A 26,780-nucleotide genomic window follows, 5' to 3' on the forward strand; every position below is an offset into this window, starting at 1 on the left:
GAGATCAGGCCATCAGCGTGGGAAGAACTCCTCTGTCTTTGTTAAAACTATGTTGAAGTTTGCACAGATGGTGGAGAAGCGACCATCTGTGGGGGAGGCGCGGGGCGGGGGTGAGGCCTGCTGGGGCTGTAGCTGGTGTAGAGGAGAGGTGATCCCCGCTGGGACGCCTCCCGCCCACCCCCCAGGGGATATTTTCAGAGCAGGAAGCCCCGGTGCTGAGGAACGTCCATTCCTTCTGTCGATCCGTGTTCCCTGGACCCTTGGTCCCGCAGGACATGACAACGTGCTGGATGGACAAGGTCCAGCAGGTGGGAGAATTCCCGAGACACCGCCTGGTTCCTCGGGCCCCTGGTGCTTACACGCTCCTGTGGCCCCAGCCAGTGGCTGCATCCTGCCTGAGGACGGCATCTGGCCCAGTCCTCTCTCCCTGTCTACAACCCGCCGTGCCTCACAGGGTTCAGCTGGCGACGCGTCCACTCCTGCGGGCACGCACTCACACGTGCATGCATTCATTCCATTCGTCCGCTCCTGCAGGCATTCACACATTCATTAATTCACTCGCTCACGCATTCATTCATAAAGGGATTCCCTCGTTTATCTGCTCCCTTCATTCATTCGCTCATAGTTCTCACTCCCTGACGCACGTACTGAGCAGCCGAGGTGCCCGTCACTCCGCCACTCACGCAAGTATTTTCGGTTCCTGTCTCCCGCGTCCACGCGCCGTGCGCGCTTGCAGGCCCCTTTCCGTCACTGAGCGTTCGTGCAGTGAGATCACGTTTCCAGCGTGGCCTCTGCCCGGGCAGCGCGCCGGCCTTGGGCCCGGCCCGGGAGGCCACTGCAAACGTTTACTTTGGGGCTGGCCGGTTAAAGGTGAGATGTCCGGGCGGAGACGCCGCAGACTCCTGGATTGGGCGGGGAGGGGTCGGGGGACCGGGGCGGGGCGAGGGTGCCCGGTGGCCGCTGCCTCCTCCCGGCTCTCCTTCCGGGGCGTCAGGGGCCGGGCACGAGGCGGTGGACCAGCGCTCCGGGCGGCAGAGCTGGGGGCAGGGCCGGGCTTTCGTTGCGCCGCCCAGCCGGCCGGGCAGAGGCGCTGGGGCGCCGGAGACGCGTGGTGGGCGCAGGGCAGGGGCGCCGGCCCGGGCAGAGGCTGCCGCAGCGCCGCAGGTGCCGGGGCGCAGGGGCCGGGCGGCGCGGAGGCGGCCTGGGCGCGGCGGGGACTTGGCGCTGAAGCTGCCCAAGCGCGGGGGAGGAACGGGGCGGGGCGCAGGGGTGCGGAAGGCCGGGGGGCAGGGGAGGCGCCAGCGCCAGGCGGAAGCTTCGGGGGCGCAGAGGAGGTGCTGGGCCTGGGGAGGGGCGCGGAGGCGGCCTGGGTGTTCGCGGGGCCTGGGGGCGGAGGGGGGCGCGCGGGCTGCCCGATCGCTGAGGAAGGGCGCGGGTGGGGGGCGCAGTGGTGGTCGCGGGGCGAAGGGTTTCCTGCGGGGCGAGGGACGCCGGGCCAGCCTGGGACACAGGCTGCCCGGGGCGCGGCGAGGCCACTGGGGACACCCGGGTGGGCAGGGGCCGGGGGACGACTTGGGGGAGGCAGAGGCAGCCCCGGAGCGCGGAGGGAACGTTTGGAGACGGGGCGGGGAGGGGCTGACCCGGGGGAGGCGCTGTAGGGCGGTGCTGCAGCCCCGGGGGTCTGTCTGGAATGCCGAGCTGTCTCCGCAGGCCTGGAGCTCCGCGCGGGTCGCCTAGAGACGACGCCTCCGCCAGGCCCGGCTAGAGGCCGACCCCGCGCCCAGGCGCACTTGGCCGCCCGGTGCCCACTGCGCGCTGGGCCTCAGACCATGCCGGGTGAGTCGGGAAGACCCCTCGTGCTCAGCCTCCCTGCTCTGCTGGCGCGGCTCAGATTGGCCCGCGCTGGGGGCACCCCCAGCTGTGCGCGCGCAAGGTCGCCCCCAACCCCTCAGCTCCCACGGTGCGCCTGCCCAGTGTCCCCCGGGGCCGGAGAGCTTGGTGTCCCTGGGGCAGGTGGACATGGGGGTCTCAGCAACTGGGAGACGGGCGCTGAGATTTGGTAATTTTCCTTCTGTAAAAAAGTAGCCCTTGGAGATTAAATGGGCTAGTTTGTTGGCCAGCGTGGAAACGCGTGGGCGTCTCACGGACGCGGAGACCCGTGGGAGTTCATGTCCCTGTGGCTCTGGGAAGACAGAGCCTGTGGTTCCCCTCCCCCAGCCTCGCCCCTCGAGGTCAGGCTGGAGGCGGAACTGGTTATTCCGATAAAGACCCAGGGTTAATCCCGAAGCGGGGCAGCAGACCGACCGTGGCCAGACGCTGAGACTTCGGCGAGCCCTGGCCCCCCAGGGCTGCAATTCGGTCCTGTCTGCCTTCTCTTGGGTCTGGGGGGGCACATCCGATTTGGACAGTAGACTTCCAAAGCTTAGAAACGTGATGGTGGAGGAGTTTCCTGAGGATCCAGTGGTTGGGACTCCGTGCTTCCAATGCAGGGGGCACGGGTTCCTTACCTGGTGGGAGAACTAAGATCCCACATGCTGCGACATGACCAAAAAAAAAAAAAAAAAAAAAAAAACCTCCCAAGAAATGTGATGATGAAACATAATCTCCACCCATGCGAAAGATGCCCGTCCTGTTTTTATCATGAAGACATCCCGTGCTTGCACCAGTACGGGCCTGAACATGCATGAGGGCATTTTTAAGGAAAAAAAAAATCTGGTTACTTTTTATTCAGAGGAGCGATTTGGTAATTCAGCGAGCTGTTTCCATGCTTCTGTTCCTCCTCTGTGCTTTAGAGAGGAGAAACGTTGGGGCAGAAAAGGCAGATTTCCTGCCGTGTGCTGCGTGTGCTGTCAGAGTCTTCGCCGAGAAGCAGCAAAGTCTGTGTTCCAGGCGGCGGTTTGGAGCTCTGCAGAGTGAACAACGCATTTTCTGCCAACCCTCTGGGGTCCATATAATGGTAGCATTCAGGAGGGACGTTCGGACACTTCGGCCACGGAATGTGCTAGAAAGAGCCCATCTGGGTATTCATTTTGCCGGGAACAAAAAACACCTTTGAGTAAAAGAGGAGAGAGGCAGTGGAGGAAGCCGGGATGTTATTTCGGGGGAGGGTCCGGGGGTTGGTTGTAAGGTGGGTGGAAGAGAAGTAAACATTTCTCCCAGGCCCGTTATAAAACTGTCAGCCACCGCCGTCTTCAGGATGAACTCGATTTTGCGACATTTTTTTTCCCCCCAACCTGGGGCTGGAGGACAGCCACCCGTTCTATTTCTGTTTTCCCACCCTGCACGCATGCCAAAAGTCCTCTCCCCAGCGCCCTGCCTGGTGGAAACTCAGCCTTTCAATGCAGGAGGCTTGGATAATTGTGGTGTGTTGTTTGGATGCCATGCCCAAACCTGACAGCTGGGAGTTTCTTAAAGGTAGGGAATCTGCAGACTTGTCCATGAAGTTTTCAGCCTTTGTCACATTAACATCCACTGGTCTGCCTTTGCACTTGAGATGGAGATTTTATCCAGGCAAGATTTTGCACCGTCATGCCCCGGCCCCTGGGGGCCGGCCTTCGGAGTCATGTGTCTTTGACCTACAACGTGAGGTTGAGTCTTGGGGTCGCTGGAGAAAGGGGGTTTTCTCTCCACTGGGGCTGTCTTGTCATCCTGTTAATAGAAGCCATAATCCCTCCCCCTAGCAAAGGGAGAGTCCAGTAGTTCCATAAAACCCTCTCCGCAGACCCAGCCCTGTCTGTCTTCCTCCCCTGTTCTGGACAGTTGCCTGTCACTGCTGCCTGATCCCACTGTAGCCCACCTGGCCCATGCCTCAGCCCTCTGGGTCCCCAGAGACCTCCCAGATGATGTGGCTCTGTCTATAGATAGAGATAGGTGATAGATATAGATAGATAGATAGGTGAATGATAAACAGTTGGATACACAGATGTTAGATAATGATAGATGGATAGAAAAACGGCTGGATGGGTGGATAGCTAGACATATCTTTTGGGCTGCAGACTTGAGTTCTGAGGTTTGCTGTCTTTAATACTCAGCCCACAGTGGAAATGCCAGGAATTCTCATTCCCTCTTAATCCAGGATAATGTGTAGACAGGAGCTCGTTGGAACAGGCACGCTTGGGCGTTTACCCCAATGGAATGTCAAGGTTAAGATGCCAGCTCCAGGAAAACCGGCGCCAGAAGCTTGGCCCTGGTGTTCTGTTTGGCGTGACCGTGTCTTTGGGCCGTGCTCTGGGGAGGGCACAGTGGCTGGAGGGGAAGACCGTCTGGTCTTTGAGAACTGAGCTCTGTGTGTTCCAGCCGTGGGCTGTGAATTTTAATTTCTGTCGACAGCAGCGGAGCCAAGCCCTGGATTTCTTGATCCCATTGTTTTTATCCTGGCAACCAGCTCCTGGGGGCCCCAGACTCACATTGTTTCAAAGTCCCTGTAAAAGTCAACTTCACGAGTTCACAACTTAGATTCAAAACTGCCATAAATCGGATTGGCCATCCGAGTTTCTTCCTCTGCTGTGGAGACATTAGGAAACTGAGAGCCTTTTGGTTAATGAGACAATATATTTTCCCTTCTCCCATCTCCTCGGCCTCATATATCCTTGAGTTGAAGTCTTTCCAACAAGTGGGTTGTGTGGAATTTAATTAATGGCTTTGGCCGTTCCTTCTGAGCCCAGTTCTTTTGAGCTGGGCAGGAGTCCTCATGGCAACTCAGACAATCCAAACTTTGTTTCCACCTTTTGCTTTGTGTTCGCCCAAGACCCAAATATTTTGGGTGAGTTTTTGAGACTTGAATGCAGAATCAAATAAGGGGTCTGAGCTATGCCCATTGGCCGTGTTGCAGCACCAGGAAGGTTTTTTTAAATTGAAGTATAGACGATTTACAATGTTGTGTTGGTTTCCGGTATACAGCAAAGTGATTCAGTTATACGTATATATCTATATTATTTCGACTCGTTTCCCTTATAGGTTATTACAAGGTAATGAATATGGTTCCCTGTGCAATACAAGTAGGACCTCATGTTTATTTTATATACAGTAGTTCGTATCTGTTAATCTGAACCAGGGAATTTTAATCATGCTCTACTTGGCTTTGTCTCACTCATGTTTAGGGTTTCCTCTTTTCCTGTGTGTGTGTGTGTGTGTGTGTGTGGTTTTTTTCTTTTTCTTTGTTTTGAAGAAGAATTTTTTTTGCTTTATTTTGAAACAAAAGGATGCATGTGAAATGTCCTTGATGCGTATTTTAGAACAGCGAACAGTTATTCAGTTAGATTCGGGAAGTTTGAGAGAGTTGGAGGTGACCGTCAGCCTCGCCGTCCCCTGAGACCCATCGAAAACATAACCCTGTTGTTTTTGTCCACGTCCACAGTGTCTGACCAGGCGTTTGTCACGCTGGCTACCAATGATGTCTACTGCCAGGGGGCCCTGGTGCTGGGGCAATCATTGCGGGACCACAGGGCCACCAGGAGGCTGGTGGTGCTGGTCACCCCTCAGGTGTCCAACCTGCTCAGGTAAGACTCAGACACACACCCGGTCCTCCTGAAGAGGCAGGTCCTCCGCGCTGGAGCAGGTCCCAGCCATGGAAATTGGTGATGACGTGGTATTTTCTTAGAGAGAGAGTTACTTTGAATACTGTGCAATGTGAAAGCACAAATGTAGAGTAGAAGTGGAAAAGCTACTAAAAAATAGAAGAGATAGACCCAGAAGCTCCAACATCTGTCTAAGACTGGGAGTTTCAGAAAGGACAGAAGTGGAGAGAAGGGATTCAAGGAAATATTTCAGCTCTGAGGAAGGATTTTAGATTGTGGGTGTTCCCTGAGCGTTGAGCAGAATGAAGGAAGGAAACCCAAGTGTTGATACAGAAGGTACCATTTCAGAGCACGAAGAATGAAGAAAAAGGACTAAATGCATTTCGGGTCTCAGCCTGGTTCAGAGAGCTGATGCCTCAAAGCTCTTAGACTAACTAATTTTGAAATGAAATTTCTGTATTCAGCTAAATGCAATTTGAAAGCAAAATCAAGATGTTTCAAATATGCAGAAGGTCAACAGTTTTTTACCCCTCAAGGACCTTTGAGAAAAAATTACCTGAGGATATACTCAAGCACAATGAAATGTGAATCCAAGAAAGAAGAAATAGAATATAAGAAGTAGGTTTTGAATATGTAAAGTAAAAACTGATGGAGATCTTCTGTTAGTTTCTACCTACCCAGCCTTCCCTTCTCACTGCCCATGCACTTTGGAAAGAGAAAGTACCTTCCTAAGAGATGACCCGAATCAGTCTATGTTAAGATGGTTTAATATGTCTTGCTTTTCACGTTTGCCTAAGTTTTAAGCACGAATGAAACGTGGGCAAAGCCACGAGACCCACATGGGGAAAATAAAGCCTGGTATGAAGACTGCAGCAGCAGGGCACAACATGTCTCATGTTGGATGGTGGGCCGTTCTCCTAGGATTTGGCATGTCTTTTCCAGGGTGATCCTCTCGAGGGTGTTTGATGAGGTCATCGAGGTGAACCTGATAGACAGTGTAGACTACATCCACCTGGCCTTTCTGAAGAGACCTGAGCTCAGAGTCACCCTCACCAAGCTTCACTGTTGGACACTCACCCATTATAGCAAGTGCGTCTTCCTGGATGCAGATACCCTGGTGAGTACAAGGGAGGGTAAGGACCAGACCCTCCACTTGTTGAGGAACCCCCGACAAAGACCATGCCCCTCCCTCCTTAAGCAAGCTGCTAGCTCGTGCCGGTGGATCCCCACCAGGTAACCTCCATCACTATCACCAACATCATTTAGTCGATCAGCATCAGATAGAACACACCTACTGCAGTAGACCCTGCTGAGTACACTGGGATACTTGAAGGCATGTTCCTTCCCTAGGAGGGGTTTGTAATCACATTATTTCATCTACACAAAGTAAACTATTAGAGAAATATTCTTCCTTGATTGTACCATGAATTACAGAGTCCTGAAGGGACTGGTACACCTGGCTTCTTAAGCTGTGGCATCCCCCATTGTCATTTGGGGTAGTTACCTTTGGTGTAGGAGCCCAGGATGGGCACTTTCATAAACAGCCATTGGAAAGTTAAAATGTTAAATGAGGTTGGAGTGTCAGAGATACATTCGAGGTTGTCTTGGTTGTGCAAAAGCAGCTCTGTAGGAAAACGGGTGCAGAGGAAGATAACAAGTGCATAATCAGAGTAATTTTTTTCCCAAACAGCACAATTCAGAAAGCCAGTAGGTGTTAGAGAGAACTGCTGTTGGTGGTCAAGCTCTCGAAGACAGTGGATTATATGATATTGACTTGCAAACTTCTATGTTTATGGATTTCCAGTCTTGTAGGTCACATTTGCTAGATGAAAGAGAATAGATACAATTAAGAGCATTCCACGGAGGATCTTAAGAACCTCGAGATGATAATTGCATTTCAGTGACGGTGTTACTTCAAACCCTTGAAATAAACCAGGGAGCAATCTTACATACACACTCTTCTCTTGAATATAAGTCTAAAAGAAGAGAGTCAGGGGCTTCCCTGGTGGCGCAGTGGATGAGAGTCCGCCTGCCGATGCAGGGGACACAGGTTCGTGCCCCGGTCCGGGAAGATCCCACATGCTGCGGAGCGACTGGGCCCGTGAGCCATGGCCGCTGAGCCTGCGTGTCCGGAGCCTGTGCTCTGCAACAGGAGAGGCCACAACAGTGAGAGGCCTGCATAAAAAAAAAAAAAATTAAATTAAATTAAAAGTAAATAAATAAATAAAATTTAAAAAATAAAAGAAGAGAGTCAGTCAAGAAATTGGGTATAAGTTTCCCATCACTGAATGTTGTCTGGCCCATTGTGAAGTTCCTGTTGCATTTCTCACTTGTGCCCCAGAGGTTAAGAGAAGTGTCGCTGTTACTGAGTCCAAGCTTGTACTGATCCCCACAGGAGACAGGCCAGTAAATTGAGAGACGTGTTGAAGCAAGGAATAATGGCTTTATTTGGAAAGCCAGCAGACCGGGAAGATGATGGACTCGTGTCCCAAAGACCCATCTTCCCTGAGTTAGAATTCAAGCTTCTTTTATACTAAAAGGGGAGGGGCTAAAGTCCTGCTTCTGGTCAGAATTTCTTCCTTCTTGCAGCCATTCACAGGTGGGCCTGATGAGGAGGTGTTCCTGTGAGCGAAACAGAGGTATTTTAGCTTAACACTCATTGCACCGGAGGCAGGGTTCCCAGAGATGGGCCATTATCTATTGTTTAAGCTTATGGGCAACATCCCTTTGGTGATTAACTTGCAGCAAAAGCAGTAGAATGCAAAGGTTAAAGTAAGAGAAACAGGTCCAATATGGAGTCAGATTGGTTCTTCCCTATGAGATCGTACGGGTCCCCCATGCTCTGTTGCTGCAGGTGCTGTCCAATATCGATGAGCTGTTCGATAGGAGAGAGTTTTCTGCGGCCCCGGATCCCGGATGGCCGGATTGCTTCAATAGCGGGGTATTTGTCTTCCAACCTTCCCTGGAGACGCATGGCCTCTTGCTGAAGCATGCCACCGACCATGGCAGCTTTGACGGTAGGTGAAGGGTCGCTGGACATTTGTGGAAGAGAATGGGGCCTGAACCCATCCTTCTGCTCCACCAGCACCTAGTCCCCACCACCCCGTATCTGTGAGCGGCAAGTTAAAGATGGGGATTGAAGAACAAGTCCAGGAAGAGGTGAAGATGTAAGTAAGTAAATACACGGTAGAGAGAACCGCTGAAAATATCTTCGATGGGTAGAAGGAAGAACTCCCCAGTCCTGATCACATAGGATGGGTAGACACAACCTTTCTTTAAAGGGCCCGATAGGGGACTTCCCTGGTGGTCCAGTGGTTAGGACTCTGCACTTCCACTTCAGGGGGCACGGGTTCCATCCCTGGTTGGGGAACTACGATCCCGCGAACCTCACGGCGCAGCCAAAATAAAATAAAAAAGGACCAGGTAATTAATGTTTTCAGCATCGTGGGGCATATCATCTCTGTGACAGGTATCACTTGTGGCACGCAGGATCTTTGGTTGAGGTGTGGGCTCTTCTTTGTGACACGCGGGCTTCTCTCTAATTGTGGCGTTTGGGTTTTTTTTTCCTCTAATTGTGGTGTGCAGGGTTCAGAACACATGAGCTCTGTAGTTTGCAGCACACGGGCTCTCTCGTTGAGGTGTGCGAGCTCAGTATTTGTAGCGCATGGGCTTCGTTACCCCATGGCATGTGGGATCTTGGTTCCCGGACAAGGATTATACCCACGTCCCCTGCGTTGGAAGGCGGATTCTTTACCACTGGACCACCCGGGAAGTCCCGAGACTATGCACTTTTTAAATGATTGGTGTGGGTTATCAGTCACTTTTGAGACAACGACCATGTTTTAGTGGGTTGAGAGAGGAAATGTAATTTGTGGGCTGGGATACCAGTGTTTTTCCATTATGTCTTCAAACATGTCTTGCATTCTCTTGGTGCACTGTACCGTGCTTTATTAACTTCTTTGGCTGTTTGTTAACTCTCTAGGGGCAGACCAAGGCTTGTTGAACAGTTTCTTCAGTAGCTGGTCCACAGCAGACATCCAGAAACACTTGCCGTTCATTTATAACTTGAGTAGCAACACGGCGTACACCTACAGCCCTGCTTTCAAACAGTAAGTTTCATGCCAAGCCCAATTCTTCTATACCTGGTCAACCATCCTCTCTCAGAATCTAATATCAGCTTTTGGCATTTTGAAGGAAAAAAAAAAAAACCAGATCATCCTTCTGCTTGCTTATTTATTGCTTTACATGGTAGGTAATCAAGGCAGCTAGACTTAATGAGAGTGGTTCCCAAAGGGGTTCCCCGCCCCTCTTTCAAGGGTCTTTGAAATCAAAGTGACTTTAAAAAAATTAATTCTAAGATGTCATTTTCATCTTTTCACTCTTGTTTTCTCATAATTGGACAGTGGGATTTTACAGAAACTCCATTACATGATGTGATAAAAAGCATTGTACTGAATGCAGGTGCAGATATGAAAAACCAACCGTCTCCTCGTAAAATAGTCAGTGTCGCTCTTTTTACAAATTTTTTAAAATATAGTTATATAGAGAGTTATATTTTATGAAAAGATATGAAAGATGTGACATTTTATGCATTTAAAAAAATATATATAGTTATAGTTTATGAAGAGATATGAAAGATGTCACTTTTTGCACATTTAAAAAATATAGTTATAGTTATAATTATATTTTTATGAACAAATACAAAAGATGTCACTTTTTACACATTTAAAAGATATATAGTAATATATAGTTATAGTTATACTTTATGAAAAAATATAAAAGTTACGTTAACATATAACGGGCCCATGGTTTTTTAATGAGTTGGTACATGGGTTTTCTAATTTCTCAGTTTTAACTTCTGTTGCGGTGAATATGGACAGATGGAATCCACGTGAACGAACATCTTTTGTTCCTCTGTGATTTGTAAGAATGTCAAGAGGTCCTAGAACCAAAACGTGTGAGATCCACTGCTCTAGGGGACATTGTTATAAGTGAAAATGGAAAATCTGAGAAGATTTTGAGCGTGCTTTTTTAATAGGGGCCGCACCGCCCCCAAGGAGGCAGACACTGGTTTGTGGGGCGTGAAGCCATCATATCCGTTTTAATGTAAAAAGCACGGCTGTATCTACAGAACGTTGATATACAGGGCAAATATGATATTAAAATTTCATAGGAAAGCAATTAAGAAAAAAATGTTTAAAAAGTTTCGAGGTTGGTGGGAGGGGTGATAATGAAAAAAAAAAAGGTCGAGAGGGGAAAATTCACCATCTTGTACAAGAAGCCAGTTTTCTGGTCTGCAGCTTGCGTTATCTACTATAAAATCTACTTTTTAAAGTTTTTATCATTTTCAGGATAAGATGATTTCGGCTACGGTACCGCCCATCTTTCTAAAAGACTCCTGATTTCTTCTTCCCGTTTTGGGGAACATCCCAAGTGGGTTATGATTATGTTTCTTGGTCTGTAGAAAATGAAAGGCTGCAAACGTGGATTGATGAACCAGTTATTTTTACTGCAAGTCTAGGTGGTCGTTAATGACAGGATCGTCCATAACTCGTTGAGATGCATCTTTACGTCCCGCTGTCTGTGATGAGTCCTGTGGTTGTCCCAGGCTCTCTGTGTGTGGTCACTTCCAAGAGGAAGGCAGGATGCTTTGTGTTTCCTCCTCAGGTTCGGCTCGAGTGCAAAGGTGGTCCACTTTTTGGGGTCCACGAAGCCGTGGAACTACAAGTACAATCCCCAGACGGGCTCCGTCTTGGAGGAGGGCTCCGGGTCTGTCAGCCAGCATCAGACATCCTTCCTTAACCTGTGGTGGGGGATTTACCACCGCAGCATTCTGCCTCTTTATGAAAATATCCGTCCCGAGGATGAACAGACATCTCCAGGACACACAGTAAGCACACAATTCCCTTGACATCCAAGAGTTCAGACCGGGGATAAACTCTCCGTGATCCACACCTGTGGGTTTTCTTCACATACATGTTCCTCCCTCTTTTTTTGGAATCTCTTCTCATTTTTTTTTATAAGTGGTTTTATTCTTTTTTTTAATTAATTTATTTTTGACTGCATTGGGTCTTCGTTGCTACATGCGGGCTTTCTCTAGTTGCGGCGAGTGGGGGCTACTCTTTGCTGTGGTGCACAGGCTTCTCATTGCGGTGGCTTCTCTTGTTGCGGAGCACGGTCTCTAGGTGTGCGGGCTTCAGCAGTTGTGGCTCGCGGGCTCTAGAGCACAGGCTCAGTAGTTGTGGCACACGGGCTTAGTTGCTTCGCGGCATGTGGGCTCTTCCCGGACCAGGGCTCGAACCCGTGTTCACTGCATTGGCAGGCGGATTCTTAACCGCTGTGCCACCAGGGAAGCCCCATTTGATTTTTTATAACTGTAACCCTACATGCTCTCCATAGTAGAGTTTCTGCAGTGAATTTTTTTGTTTGTTTTTTGGCTGCGACTGGTTTTAGTTGCGGCCTGTGAGATCTTTTAGTTGTGGCACTCGAACTTCTTAGTTGTGGCACTCGGACTTCTTAGTTGTGGCATGCGGACTCTTAGTTGCGGCATGCATGCAGGATCTAGTTCCCCGACCAGGGATCGAAGCTGGGTCCCCTTCATTGCGAGCGCGGAATCTTACCCACTGGACCACCAGGGAAGTCCCTCTGCAGTGGGCTTAACAGGGAGACACCTGCCTTGCCAAAGACCTTTTAAAATAAGGTACCAGGAAATTTTATTTCCTGGTCAGTTTTTGACTAGTGCATGTATTGGTACAACAGAGTCCAGCGTCCGCAGATGCTTGCGTTGGGATCTTGAAACGAATTCATATTTTAGCGTTTTTACTATGGTTTCTGTTTGGTGCAGCTGGGTGCTGCTTTTCAAGAGAACTAAAGCTTTCTCTGACCCTGGGACACGAGTGAGGAGAGTTTTATTCAGATTCTTGATAGGAAGTTGCTGTTTTTTTCTGCAAAGCAGTATGCTAGGTACTGGGTTGGCTATGAAGGAAAATAAGACCAAGTCAGGTGGTTCTAAGCAGTAAAACGTGGAGAGCAGTGTAGGGACCCTGTGCCTTGGGATCCTTCTCACCTGGAGCAGTAATGTGAACGCGGATGTCGGCACTGGGGACCACTGGCCACACAGGGGAGGGGAAGGGCAACGGGAGATTGGGAAAGATGTCAGGAGGACCTTGCTAAGTGTGAATACCTTTTCTGCAGGCTCACCTCGGGGGCGCTGGGGTGCCTTGTTCAAGTTCAGCGCCCACTGCTGAGGGGTCGTGTGCAAATGCTGTGCCCCGCTCCGGGGAGCCCTGTACCAATTGGGTGGAGGGGCCCCGCCAGCCTTGGCCTGAGAGCACCACGGTGGTGGTGGAGGAGACCCCCGCTTCGCCTGACGCATGCCCCGTGGAAGATGTAAGTACGTGCTCGTCTCACCGGTGTGATGGGGACACAGACGCTGGTTCCCCCGCGAGATGAAGCAGAGAGGATGCTCCCCGGGCTCCCGGGGAGGGGCTGGGGGGACGGGAGGAACCTGTCTTCAGTTTGCTCTATGGTATTAGGGCCTCCTGAGCTTCTTTAGAGAAAATGGCAAAATTGCACGTCCCGGTAAAGCCCCTGAGAGCCACGTCCTAATCCCTGGAACCTGGAAATGCTGCCTTATATGGAAACGGGGTTTTGCAGGCGGGATTGAGTTAAGGACCTTGACGTGGGGACGTGGTCCTGGATTATCCGGGGGGGCACACAGTGTCGTCACAAGGGTTCTCGTAAGAGGGAGGCGAAAGGAAGCTTGATGAGCTGGGATAGAAGCAGGAGCGAGACGGGGAGAGCGATGGGAAGATGCTGAGCTTCTGGCTTGGAAGACGTACAGGAGCCGGGGACACAGGTGCCTCTACGAGCTGGAAAAGGTGAAGAAATGGGGCACTGGCTAGAACCTCCAGAAGGAGCTCAGCCTTGCCGAGGACACCTGCCCAGTGAGACCCAGCGTGGACTTCTGGCCTCCAGAACTGCTAACATCATCAGTCTGCATTGTTTTTGTTTTGTTTTGGTTTTTACACTTCTTGAAGGTTGATTCTTTGCCAGGTGCAGTCCTAAGCACTGTACGGTACACTGTTCCTGTTAAAAACCACAAGAGGACTATTCTTGTGTCCATTTTTTAAGACTAATTTTTTTTAGAGTGTAGTTGCTTTACAATGTTGTGTGAGTTTCTGCTGTACAGCTAAGTGAATCAACTGTATGTATACATATATCCCCTCTTTTTTGGATTCCCTTTTATTTACGTCACCACAGAGCATTGAGTAGAGTTCCCTGTGCTCTACAGTAAGTTCTCATTAGTTATCTATTTTATATATAGTAGTGTATGTATGTCCATCCCAACCTCCCAATTCATCCCACCCCGCCTTCCCTCCCCCCCACCCCGGTAACCATAGGTTTGTTCTCTACATCTGTGTCTCTCTTTCTGCTTTGCAAATAAGTTCATCTGTATCATTTTTCTAGATTCCACATAGAAGCGATATTATACGATATTTGATTTTCTTTTTCTGACTTACTTCACTCTGTATGACCGTCTCTAGGTCCATCCGTGTCTCTGCAAATGGCACTATTTCATTCTTTTTTATGCCTGAGTAATATTCCATTGTATATATGTACCACGTCTTCTTTATCCATTCCTCTGTTGATGGATATTTAGGTTGCTTCCATTTCCTGGCTACTGTAAACAGTGCTGCAGTGAACAGAGGGGTGCATGTGTCTTTTCTAATTGTGGTCCTCTCTGGGTTTATGCCCAGGAGTGGGCTTGCTGGGTCATACGGTAGCTCTACTGTTAGTTTTTTGAGGAACCTCCATCCTGTTCTCCACAGTGGCTGCACCAGTTGACATTCCTACCAACAGCGCAGGAGGGTTCCCTTTTCTCCACACCCTCTCCAGCATTTATTGTTTGTACATTTTTTGATGATGGAATTGTTTTAAGCCACCTAGTTTGTGGTCCTGTGTCACGGCAGCCACAGAAAACTAATAACGTGAAGAACAGATGTTCAGTCTCCTCCAGATATGAGTGGCGTCCCCAGATTTTCAGGTTGAAAGGGCAGTGCTTTTATTCTCCTCCAAGCCACCTGCCAGCAACGCACCTTTGCATCCTGAGAGGTTGCAGTTAAACCCCCAGCTTGAAGAGGACTTGGATCGATTCATGTGGACCCATTTGGTCACTTCTAGTGAGGCTGGGTCCGCAGAAATTCTACCCACAGAGACGAAAAATAAAAGCGCACTTTATTTGCAAAACAATAAGGCTAAATCAGGCTGCTGTTTATCCATCCCTGATTTCTGGGAAATAGGTGGGATGAGTGTCTGGTGATGAAAGAGTTCCCATTTTAAATCCTCACATTCAAAGCCATTTTAAGTCCCTTCATTTCTCACAATTAACGTGAGTTCATGGCTGGGGATGGATTTGGGGACTGGATGGCAGGGAAGTTGTCCTTTTATGGGTATTTTGAATAGCTTTGGGAGAGCTGTTTCTTGATGATTATAAACAGTTGATGGATACATTTTAGCAAATGTTTCTGTGGAAGGCACCCTACACTCTACTATAATGTGGAATCAATTATGTCCAGGCAACTTCCATGCATTAATAATTTTTGAGTTGCAATTTCATAGCCATCCAAACCAAGTGAAAAAGCTCTAGGTTTGGACTCTGGAAGTGGTCGAAAGTGAGCTTTTCCTAGTTTCTTTATTCCTTCTCCTGTACCCGGAGGTCCCCATTGCTTGGCTCTGGCCCCAGGAAGTGACTTCTGTGAGTTAAATAAAGAGCATCTGCTGCTTCCAGGAATGTGAACAGTCTGTCGATTAAGCTCTTACATTACGTGGAGAAGCGGCTCCCTGTTCTGCCAGGAGGAGCCGTGCCTGTGATGGGACTTTTTAAAACAGAAGCAGAGTTGATTTACAGTATTGTGTTAGTCTCAGGTGTCCAGCAAAGTGCGTCAGTTATTTTTTTCAGATTGTATTCCGTTATCGGTTATTCCAAGATATTGAATCTAATGCCCTGTGCTATACAGGAGGTCCTTTGTGCCCGGATTTTTGAGAAGAGTCCGCATTCCCATTAGATGTGTGACACTTAGCCGCTGTGGAGTATCTCTCAGAAAACTCGTTCCAACTGTGATGGTTAATTTTAGGGGTCAAGTTGACCAGAGAAAGGGCTGCCCAGATGGGTGGTGAAACACATCATTTCAGGGTGTGTTTCTGGAAGAGATTAGCATTTAAGAAAGTCTCTATTGATTGACCATCTTATGATGAGCATGTGTCTCTAAAAATGAGAAGGTCATGGCCCTTCTATAAGGAAGGGGTGCTTTTTGGCAGTGTGTGTGTGTATATTTCATTATTTTACACTCCCAGGCCATCTTTGCAATTAATTATGCAGCATTGCTGCCACCTACCGGCCATCCATTGAATGATTCACTCTGGGTTCTTTATTTTGGGGATTTGGAACCAGTCCAAAAAACCAAACCGGTTATTTTCATCAATTCCTGTAACTGCGGAAGAGCTGGGTGTCTGGATCTGGGATCCTTATTCCAAAAAGCAGCCTTTGTACGTATAATCATGGCAGTGTCGAGGAGTAGGTCTCCGTTTTCAAAAGTTGAATATCTCGGGCTTCCCTGGTCGCGCAGTGCTTGAGAGTCCGCCTGCCGATGCAGGGGACACCGGTTCATGCCCCGATCCAGGAGGATCCCACATGCCGCGGAGCGGCTGGGCCCGTGAGCCAATGCCGCTGAGCCTGAGCGTCTGGAGCCTGTGTTCTGCAACGGGAGAGGCCACAACAGTGAGAGGCCCGCGTACCGCAAAAAAAAAAAAAAAAAAAAAGTTGAATATCTCATTTATTTCCCATATAAAGGCATATGTTAGATAAATATTTTTGCAGTTTGTTGTCTTCTCAGCCAGGTGTCCTGTCCTATAGCCTCTTGGGTTGGGAAATGCAGTTAGTGGAAAGATTAGGGATGCCTTTCCTTGGTTTTTTTTTGAAGTTATTGGTTGTTTTCGCTATGGTTAATTTCTAAATGGTATCCTTGGATGAAAAGAAGTACCTAGTTTAGACCAATTTGTTAATGTTTCCTATATGAGTAGTGGGTTTTGTTTACCTTTTAGGAAATCTTTCTCTAAATCAGGGTCATAAAGCTAATCACCTCTGACGTCTTACGGATTTTTTATTCTTTTTACTTTTTACATTAAAGTATATAATTGATCTGGAATTGATGTGTTTTTTTTTAAATGGGTGTTAGGATTCAAACTAGAAAATTCCACTACCCAATCCTGATTGGATAAGGAAATTATTTATTTTTATGGCATTTATTATTTGTAGATAGTGCAATTATCTCATTCATCATTTTTTTCTCCCTAAAGGTTGTTTTGGTGTTTTGTACACCAGGGAGACTTAGGATGCATTAATGATGTGGATTGAATAGGGCTCGTAGAGGGCTTGGTGGTCAGAGAGGTGTGAATTCAAATCCCGCCTCTCTCACTTGCTACGTCTGGCATGTTTAACAAGTATCTCTGTCTGAAAGTTCAACTTTTCCTCAGTAAGAGAAGGGATCAGACTCTCTACGTCATAGGGTTGTTGTGAGATTAAAAGGAATAATGCATAAAAAGTTTATGAGTATACTTTAGGAACCAGTGTTGAACACCTAATAAAAAGGAGCTGTTATTATCCTGGCCTTCATGTTTTGGATAAAGTTATCATTTTATTTTCTACTGTAATTATTAGAACTTAATTTTATTTTTGGCTTTCACGTACATAATCAAGATCAGGAAGAATGAGCCCATATTTTTTGTTTTTATTTATTTTTTAAAATACTTTATTGAATTATAGTTGATTTCCAGCGTTGTGTTAATTTCTGCTGTACAGCCAAGTGATTGTTACACATGTATCTATTCTTTTTCGTATTCTTTTCCATTATGGTTTATCACAAGATATTGAATGTAGTTCCCTGTGCTCTACAGTAGGACCTTGTCATTTATCCATCCTATATATAATATTTTGCACCTGCTAATCCCAAACTCCTGATCAACCCCTCCCCCTCAACCTTGGCAACCACCAGTCTGTTCTCTGTATCTGTGAGCCTGTTTCTGTTTTGTAGATAAGTTCACTAGTGTCATATTGTAGATTCCACATATAAGTGATATCATGCGATATTTGTCTTTTTCTGTCTGACTTACTTCACTAAGTATGATCATCTCTAGGTCCATTCATGTTGCTGCAAATGGCATGATTTTGTTCTTTTTTATGAGCCCGTATTTTAATTTCCACTTTCAAGTTGACGAGATAGAAAAAGCAAAATTAAAAGAGAGCAACTTTATGAATACAGTGTTATCTTCTACATTAAAAGAATTTTTACTGAATTTCACCAAAAATGTACTTTTGTGCACTTTTTACTGCCAACTTACTTGAGTTTCCTAATGTACTCCTTTACCTCTGCCTCAGGACATTTGCACGTGCGTGCTGTCCTGCTTTTCTCACCATTGTCTCTTTCTCACCGCATCTCATGCTCATCTTTCAAACTTTGTTCCAGATGTTACTCCTTCAGGAGTCCTTACCCCTCCTGATGAGGTCGATCTGACTTTGATAAACCTGCCCTTGATTCTCTGTCATTTTCCTTTGCAGAATTTTACAGGATTGTCATCTTATAGTTGTTATTTGTGGAACATTCATCTCTCTCCTTAGACAGTAAGCTGCATGAGGGTGGCCCACTCTTTGGTCTTCCTACTTCACTCTCTGTGAATATCCTTTGGACGCATGCATAGGTGCCTCAGTTAATACAGGGATGACCTGCCCTTTCTCCAAAATGGGAAAGCTGGTACCAGAGATTTGGGAGCTGGGAGTATGAGTTGCCAGCCCCCATGTCAGGTCAGCTCACTCAAAATCTTCTGGGGCAGTGGCTGGAGAATCTGCCTTCCCAGGATGGAGACTTGTTTAGCTCTGTCTGACCGCCACAGTCGGGGTCAGCCCAGCCCACGACACGATTCCTGCCATGTGTTTGCCGTGAGGATGGGCAGGTGTGTCCACGTTCTCTTCTCTGTGGCCGACACTCATTAGTTACATTGCTGGAGGCTTTGGACTTGAATGGGCTCCAGCCTGGGGGCACGGCCTTGGCCCCCGACCCTGAATTCATCAGGGTGGGCTAGCTACTGTAATACATAGCCCCCCAAATACATACAAGTGTATTTCTTTTTTTTTTTTTTTTTTTTTTTTTTTTTTTTTTTTTTTTTTTGTGGTACGCGGGCCTCTCACTGTTGTGGCCTCTCCCGTTGCGGAGCACAGGCTCCGGATGCGCAGGCTCAGCAGCCATGGCTCACGGGCCCAGCCGCTCCGCGGCATATGGGATCCTCCCAGACCGGGGCACGAACCCGTATCCCCTGCATCGGCAGGCGGACTCTCAACCACTGCGCCACCAGGGAGGCCCCATACAAGTGTATTTCTGATGCGTGTCACACTCAGCCGAGGTGGTAAAGGTGTGCTGTGGTCCATGCAGTCTTTCGGGGATCCAGGATTCCTCCCCTTGGCCTGCTCCATCACCATCTAAGGAAGCCCTTGTCCACGGTGGCTCCTTAAGAAAGGATTAGGCTCCCATGAGGAAGCCATCCATCGCCTGTAATGCATTAAGTCGTGTCCTGTGCATCTGGGATGACCTTTGCTACGTACCAGTCTGGGGAGAGCCAAGAAAATAGTTGCTCAAATGGTTTTCCGTAGGGTTTCGTTTTCCTGTGGAAATCCGGCTGAAATTGGAAGAGGTTGTCTGCAGAGGGACATTGCTCTTCACCTGACCTGTGGGGACAGAGGGTAGGAAACGTGTCCCCCACCTCAGCACCCAGTCTGGGGGGGGCTCACGTCACATCTCCTCAATGCCGTGGGTGAGAATTCATCACGTGGTCCTGCTTAGATGCAAGGAGCCCAAGACGAAACAGCAGACACAGGCATGGGCAAGCTCCTCTGAGCCATATTTGCCATATTTGGAGGCAGAAAAGCATCAATTGGGTGTTTGTAGTTATTTACACGAAAGGTTGTCCTAACTTGGCATTTGCTCTTTTTTTTTAGATGATAGGTTGGCCTGAAAGGGAGACTTCCGCTGGAGTGATGTGTGACCCGTTGTCACCACCCTCCGCCCAATGCGCAGACTTCACAGAGACCCAGATCAGCTCGGTATAACTCACTTCTGTTTCTTTCTTTTTTTTTTTTTTTTTCTGTACCGCACAGCATATGGGATCCTAGTTCCCCGACTAGGGATCGAATCCGCGGCCCCTGCCTTGGAAGTTCAGGGTCTTAACCACTGGACCTCCAGGGAATTCCCTACTTCTGCTTCTTAAACATGGCCGTGTCTCTGCATGCCTGTCCATCGACCACCCAAGGAGATGCCCCATGGGCTTCTTTGCCATCCCGTGACCTTCCTAAATGGTTTTTCCATTGTGTTGTGATGAGTCTCCTTATTTTCCAGGTGGATAGGAGACCTGGGTTGTCTATTCAGATTTTTTTTCCCTCCTCCATCACTGAGTTTTGTGTTGGTCCTTTGGTCATTCTCTTATATCTTTCTTTAGGAAGACTCAGAAAAGAAAAAGATGCAACATCAAAATGGCCTATATGTCTTCCTTAATTTTTGTTAAGTTTTTGGGACAACTTTGCACTCGTGTTTCACATCACTATTCAAGGATTATGGCTTTCCCTTTTTTTTCCCTCCTAAATTTACCGGCATGAATCTGGGCTTTTCTTCCCAAGCATCCTCAGAAGATTAAACCCAGACAGACTCTTAATCTCACTGACAGACCGTCTTAGTCAAATGCTTCCATAGACATTTGGTCTAAACTAATTGTATCCCTCTCTGAAAAGTGTTTTTGTTGTTGTTTTAAAATTTTTACTGGAGTACAGTTGATTTACAGTGTTGTGTTAGTTTCAGCTGTACAGCAGAGCAAATCAGTTATACATATACATAGATCCACTCTTTTTTAGATTCTTTTCCCATATAGGTCCTTACAGAGTATTGAGTAGAGTTCCCTGTGCTATACGGTAGGTCCTTATTAGTTATCTAGTTTATATATAGCAGTGTGTATGTGCCAATCCCAGTCTCCTAATTTGAAAAGTTAACCTTTACATCGCATGACAAATGTCAGCATCTCATCTTGTGCAAGAAAAAGCTGGGGAAAAGTTCAGAGCGGCAAAGCACACGGAATGGCTTATTTAGCACAACCCATTCGTTTGGTCTTATTTTCCCAGGAAAAAGAGTTCTCTGTCATTTTGGTTAAGACTGCGGTCCTGTGAAGCCCCCTGCAGACTAACGATGGAACGGTTATGTTTCTAGCAGCCCGTGGAGAGCGCGGAAGGTGGCCCATCTGAGGAAGCCTTGGAGCCAGGCCGGGAGCCCCCTGTGGATGTCACCAGGGACCCCAGTCTCCAGGATGCTTTGGAGGTGGTGTCCTCATTGTTTGCCTTGTCCAGCTCTCCTGATGGATGCTGTGCGCTAACTCAGGGGCCGGCTGTGTACACGCACTGGCGTTACCCCCATTTCGAGCCTCGCTTGTGGAGAGAAGAGTCTGCCTACTTCTCCTGCTGCCTCAGTCCCGTTTGTCTTCTCTCTGGCGTTTGCCCGCGGTGGTCGGTCCACCCTCTTTCCTGTCCTCTGCTCTGATAATCACGCCCGTTCTCTCTTCAAAAGCTGTTCTGCAAAAGTTAATTGAAGTTATGGGGCTGTGCTGTGTTTTCCTGCAAAGTGAGCTTGGAAGTTCATGCACATTGTCTAAAAAGACGAGCATAAAAGCTGGGAAATTTGGTGGCGGTGGGGAGGAACCTTTCAATCCAAATCAAGCATGCGTTGATTTCTTCTTGAAGAAGGAAATGAAAGATGCTTTCTTCCTGACTCTTCCTCTTACAGATGTTCTGGTCTTAAACTTCAGGCTCTGCGATGATGCTTTTAATGAAGGCTCATTTCTCTCTAACCATGATCTAATAACACCTTTTGGTCTTTTAGAGCAAATACAGCTCTAGAGCTGAGTGTTGGGTGTAGGATGAAAATTTGTATTGATTTTTTGTATTGTGTTTTTGTCTGTTGAGGCTGCTGTAACAAAAACACTATAGTCTAGGTGGCTTATGAATAATAAGAAATGTATTTCTAGCAGTTCTGGAGGCTGGGCCTTGGTGTCTGGTGAGAGCCCGCTTCCTGGCTCACAGAGGGTGTCTTGTTGCTGGTTCCTCACATGAAGGAAGGGGTGAGGGAGCTCTCTGGGGTCTCTCTTTTTTTGAATTTATTTTTTAATTGAAGTATAGTTGATTTACAATGTCGTGTTAATTTCAGGTGTACAGCAAAGTGATTATATATATATATATTTTTTTCTCTTTTATGAAGGTTCTTTTCCATTATAGGTTATTATAAGATAGTGAGTAGAGTTCCCTGTGCTCTACAGTAGGTCCTTGTTGTTTATCTGTTTTATATATAATAGTATGTATTTGTTAATCCTAAACTCCTAATTTATCTCTCCTGTGGAGTCTCTTTTATAAGGGCACTAATCCCATCAAGGGGCTCCACCCCATGCCCTCATCACCTCCCAAAGACCCCTCCTGCTCACACCATCACTTTGGGGGTTAGGATTTAATATATGAATTTGAGGGGGGACACACATATGCAGTTTACAGGAGCATATATTTGGAATATGGTCTAGGATATACTAGATATTATAGATTGCTGGATGCTTTGACCAGAATTTACCCTTGGAGAAAATGGGAACACTTTTTCTCCCTCTTACTTTGTCAGCCTAGCAGATGCCAGCCTCAGTATTGTCAACGTATGTTTGGCACTGTTGGTGAAGCTTTCTTCTGAAACTCTACTTTTTTTTTTACATGGAAGTATAGTTGATTTACAGTGTTGTATTGCGTGTGGAATGGGAGTCCCTTCACCAGTTCAGCCTATGCATAATGATTCTGAGGCTCCTGGAATTGGACGTAGCGTTATCGGTGGGTAGCGTGCTATGGGTGGGAGGGATGTGGGTCAGACCTCCCTCTCACAGCTCAGCCGTGTGGGAGGTTTGGGACTGTGGGTGAGTCCACGTCCTCCTCTGAACACCCACGACATGGAGACAAGGGTGCCCACCTTATAGAGCTGGTGGGGAATTAGACCGGAGGGTGGTCTGGAGGAAACCTGGTTAGTTAGTGCCTGGCTCATAAAGATAAAAACTCTGGTCCCCCCACTGGGGCTGCAGCCCAGCGGCTCCCAGTGAGGGTACCAAGAGCATGCCCACCTTCTGGGGAGATGCACACACCTGGGAGGGCATCCTGGTGAGGTTGGCATTGTGAGCACCCAAGAAACAGGGGCTCAGTTTCCCGTTTATCTGCTCAACTGGGGCGCTTTGATGTTCTCCTGCTAGACATGTTTCCGCCGTACGTGGGAGGACCCTCATTTGGTATCTGGTGTCATTCCGTGTTTCATAAAATCAAGGGAGTATGTTGTTTTCTCAGATGCTCACCTCCTCTTGTTACCAAGGAAGATGCGATCGCCACGCTGCTTTCTGCTGAGAACTAGAGTGGGGACAGGGCCCCTGTGTCCCATTCTTTCCAGAAAGTTTTCATTCCCAGGAACTCACGGAGCCCCAATCCAAGCGCTCTTAGCAGGGAAGCATGCTGAGTTATCCTGGAAAAGATCTTGTTTTCACTCTTGCAGTTTCTTTGACCAACACGTTGGCGATGTTTCAATAAAATGTGCGGGGATGAGTGTAGAAAGCAGAACCTTATATGTAAAAACTCTTTGAAAGCATCGTGGCAGATAAACAGTGGAGAAAGTGCTGAATGCCTAGTGGATAGAAACTGTAGCATAACTGTCTGGTGTCCAGTACAGTCCTCCCCCCACCCCCCCTTTTGCTGATCTATTTGAGTGCAAACCAAAAGTCAGGTGTGTGTGTGTGTGTGTGTACACATTTGCATATTTATAATTTTCCTCATACGTATCCTTTAAGAATATGGAAACCCTGCCATGGCAAGAAAAATACCCGATTTAAATTAGTATTGAAATGGTCTTGCCAGACTGTCCAAAATGTCAAATGCTTTATTTACACAATATGAACCTTTTCTTCGTTTCGCGTAGTTTAGTTAAACACAGGGATACAGAACTTTTTTTTTTTTTTCTGGTTAAACATTTTTTTTTATTAGTCTCTGCTTTACAACAAAGTGAATCAGTCATACATATACATCTGTTCCCACATTCCCTCCCTCCTGCGTCTCCCTCCCTCCCACCCTCCCCATCCCACCCCTCCAGGCGGCCACAAAGCACCGAGCCGATCCCCCCGCGCCACGCGGCCACCCCCCACCATCCATCCACCCCACGCCCGGCAGTGTATACACGTCCATGCCTCTCCCCCGCCCCGTCACAGCGCCCCCCATATCCCCAAGCCCACCCCCAGTAGGTCTGTGTCTCTATTCCTGTTTTACCCCTAAGTGCTTCATGACATTTTTTTTTCTTAAATTCCATATATATGTGTTAGCATACGGTATTTGTCTTTCTCTTTCTGACTTACTTCACTCTGTATGACAGACTTTTTAACTTTTTATTTTATTTCGGAGTATAGTTGATGAACAATGTTGTGATAGTTTCAGGTATACAGCACACTGATTCAGTTATACATAGATAGGTATCTGTTCTTTTTTCAAATTCTTTTCCCATTTAGCTTGTGACATAATATTGAGCAGAGTTCCCTGTGCTCTACAGTAGGTCCTTGTTGGTTATCCATTTTAATTATAGCAGATACAGAACCTTTTTTTGGTGGGTGGAAAGATTAAGATGATCATATAAGTGTGTGTGAAAGGGTTTTGTGGCTAGACATTGAAACAAGTCTTAGGAACAAGTGGACACAAGTACAATGATAAAGTATAAAATTTCAAAAAAGTCAGGCCAACACAGCATCTTCTTGTAAGAAGGTTATAGTAAATTCAGCGTGTGGTTTGTTCACAAGCAAAGTGGGAACTGTCAGCATCATCTCCCTGAGATGTGGTGAGGCTTGTCTGTGGAACCGATTGCTCAGCCAGGTGGATGCCCGGGCCGGCTTTCACTCTCTGACGACGGTTTTCTAACACCATCTCCTGTGGGCTTGTCTTCCCTAGGTGGACCTGGCCATCTCCGTCTCTGAGATTTCCATCGAAGAAAAGGTCAAGGCACTGAGTCCCGAGGAGGGACGGAGGAAGTGGGAGGAGGGATGCATCGATTACCTGGGGAAGGATGCGTTTGTCCGGATTCAGGAGAAGCTGGACCGCTTCCTGCAGTGATGGTGCCGTTGCGTTGGGTGGTCCTGTTCAATGAACATCTCGAGTCCTTTCCAAGGGAAAGACTCTTCAACGATGTGCCTCTCTTTATGGTTGACTAGCTTGAGTGCCTCATGTCAGTCACGTGGTCCATTCAAAACCCAGCTCAAAGGCCCGTGTGACCCCAGCTACCCATGCCTCCTGGGGGTTCCCCAGGACGTTGCATCTCCTTTACACCTTGTCAGCAAAAGGGAACAGGAATAACCTTCTGGTCAACCCTGGGTCTCTGGTCTTGCTCGAAGGAGCTCAGGATTCTGTCCTGGGCAGTTGCTGCCGTGTCCATCCTATGTAGGGTTAGATGCCATTGCAGAGCTTCTGTCCCAGGGCTCGTAACACGAGGAGAGGTATTGAGTGCCCTGGGAACCTTTACTGAGTGCCCTGGGGCTTTGCAGAATGAAAAGTCCTTTCCGTGAAGACGAAGCAAACGTTCGGATGTCTTGAGTGTGACTCCAGTGTGGACTTTTCCAAGCAAGGCTGAGAAACACCACAGCTGTCGTTCCTCTTTGGCAAAAATACCCAAGAGGACTTCCAAGCGCCTTGACAGATGCCCCATGGAGATGTGTCAGAGATGTTTGGAAGGAAGGTTCCAGCTGGCTTGGGAGAGGTGACCGCTTCCAAACTGGTTGACCTACTGGTGTAGAAGAACCAAGGGTTTACACTGAGGGGTGTCTGGTGGCCATGCGCTCACAGTAACTGGGTTTGGTTGAGGCTGTTTGTTTCGAGGCAAACCCGTGTGCGGTCCAGGACACCGGGCTGCCCTTTGCTGGGTCACACTACCTCACTTCACAGTATGGAGTTACTGTGCTCTCCAAGCCATGTCAACTCGGTTCTTTTGGGACAGTTCTCCGTTTGATGACACTAGACACTTTATTCCATGAGAAAGCCTCACCTCCAGAAGCATCTGGAAATGAATGCCGTATGTTGGAGCTTCTTCCAGGGTCACTGTTGGTTGCCACCATAGGATAATTAAAGCTGGATGTCAGTCGCTATGCTGAAGAGAAGGAAATGCAGTTTTTAAATGTTTGAATGGTTTATCACACGTGTGCAATGGAAAATCATGAGTTCATTAGACACAGGTTTGGAAGAAGCTTGAGAAGGCTGTGTTCAAATCCATCTGAGATCTGGCTGGACTTCTGGGGTTCGTTGTGGCATTCACTTGTGTGAGGTGTGAGCTACGGAGGGGTTGTTTCTTTTTATCTATGGGTGAATGATCGGTAGTCTTGGTTGGTTTCACACAGATGATGCTTCAGGGGCTACTTGGAAATAGCCATAGGGACATAGTCCTTGGGTGGGTTGCATGGGGTGATCACCAGCCATTAGAGTTATCCCGTAACTTTGTGTTGGGGAAAGAACATCTGTGCTCTGAGCCATAGTGTTGGACTAGAAGAAACGGACGCCTGAGTCTGGCATATGTGAGAGGAGGATTCCAGAAGATGAACACCTGAGTCCGGTCCAGCTTCTCTGGAGAAGAGAATTCTCCAGTGCCTATGGTCGATTGCTCATTGCCTTAAAGTGTACGCTTAAAATGGACTTCTGTTGTGCCTTCTAGGGTCTGTCCTCACGTTTGGACAAAGGCTAGCACACCGCAATTAAAATTTTAAGACAGCAATGGGGTCTCCTTCTGATGTATGTTGGGGTGTGTTCTGAGCCATCGGAATAACACAGGAATGTGACGCCTTCGTCCTGCCATAAATTTAAATAACCAAATGGGTTTTTTCAGAATTGATGGTAGCAGTAAAATGAGTAGAACTGTTTACTTCTTACCCTCGGAAATCTCATAAGTTCTCTCCAGGCAGGCTGCCCACTCTCCTAGCATTGACTTCTCCATTTCACCCATCCATCCTTTCACCCATCCATCCATCCATCCATCATCTATCCATCCTTTAGTCCATCCTTTCATCCATCCATCCATCATCCATCTATCCACCCATCACATGGTTTTTTGAGTTCTCTCCAAATGGCAGGCACTCTGACATGTGCTA

General features: G+C 47.7%; 1 protein-coding gene across 1 annotated transcript; it reads left to right on the forward strand.

The window, feature by feature from the left end:
* Nucleotides 1-1,627: 1,627 nt before the first annotated feature.
* Nucleotides 1,628-26,407, forward strand: GYG2 (glycogenin 2). Its single transcript, XM_079728235.1, has 10 exons — nucleotides 1,628-3,414; nucleotides 5,357-5,498; nucleotides 6,459-6,633; nucleotides 8,371-8,533; nucleotides 9,499-9,625; nucleotides 11,184-11,406; nucleotides 12,711-12,905; nucleotides 19,564-19,668; nucleotides 20,819-20,926; nucleotides 24,601-26,407. Exons 1-10 carry the CDS (start codon nucleotides 3,339-3,341, stop codon nucleotides 24,760-24,762), a joined length of 1,476 nt encoding a protein of 491 aa, XP_079584361.1. The 5' UTR covers nucleotides 1,628-3,338; the 3' UTR covers nucleotides 24,763-26,407.
* The last annotated feature ends 373 nt before the right edge of the window (nucleotides 26,408-26,780 follow it).

Source organism: Hyperoodon ampullatus, assembly GCF_949752795.1.
Source record: "Hyperoodon ampullatus genome assembly, chromosome: X".
In the NCBI taxonomy this organism is placed as follows: Eukaryota; Metazoa; Chordata; class Mammalia; order Artiodactyla; family Ziphiidae; genus Hyperoodon; species Hyperoodon ampullatus.

Coding starts and splice junctions, on each gene's coding strand:
- GYG2 (XM_079728235.1), top strand. CDS start 3,339: ATGCAGGAGGCTTGGATAATTGTGGTGTGTTGTTTGGATGCCATGCCC. Junction 19,669..20,818: donor CAGAGACCCAGATCAGCTCG/GTATAACTCACT, acceptor TTATGTTTCTAG/CAGCCCGTGGAGAGCGCGGA. Junction 20,927..24,600: donor GTCTCCAGGATGCTTTGGAG/GTGGTGTCCTCA, acceptor TGTCTTCCCTAG/GTGGACCTGGCCATCTCCGT.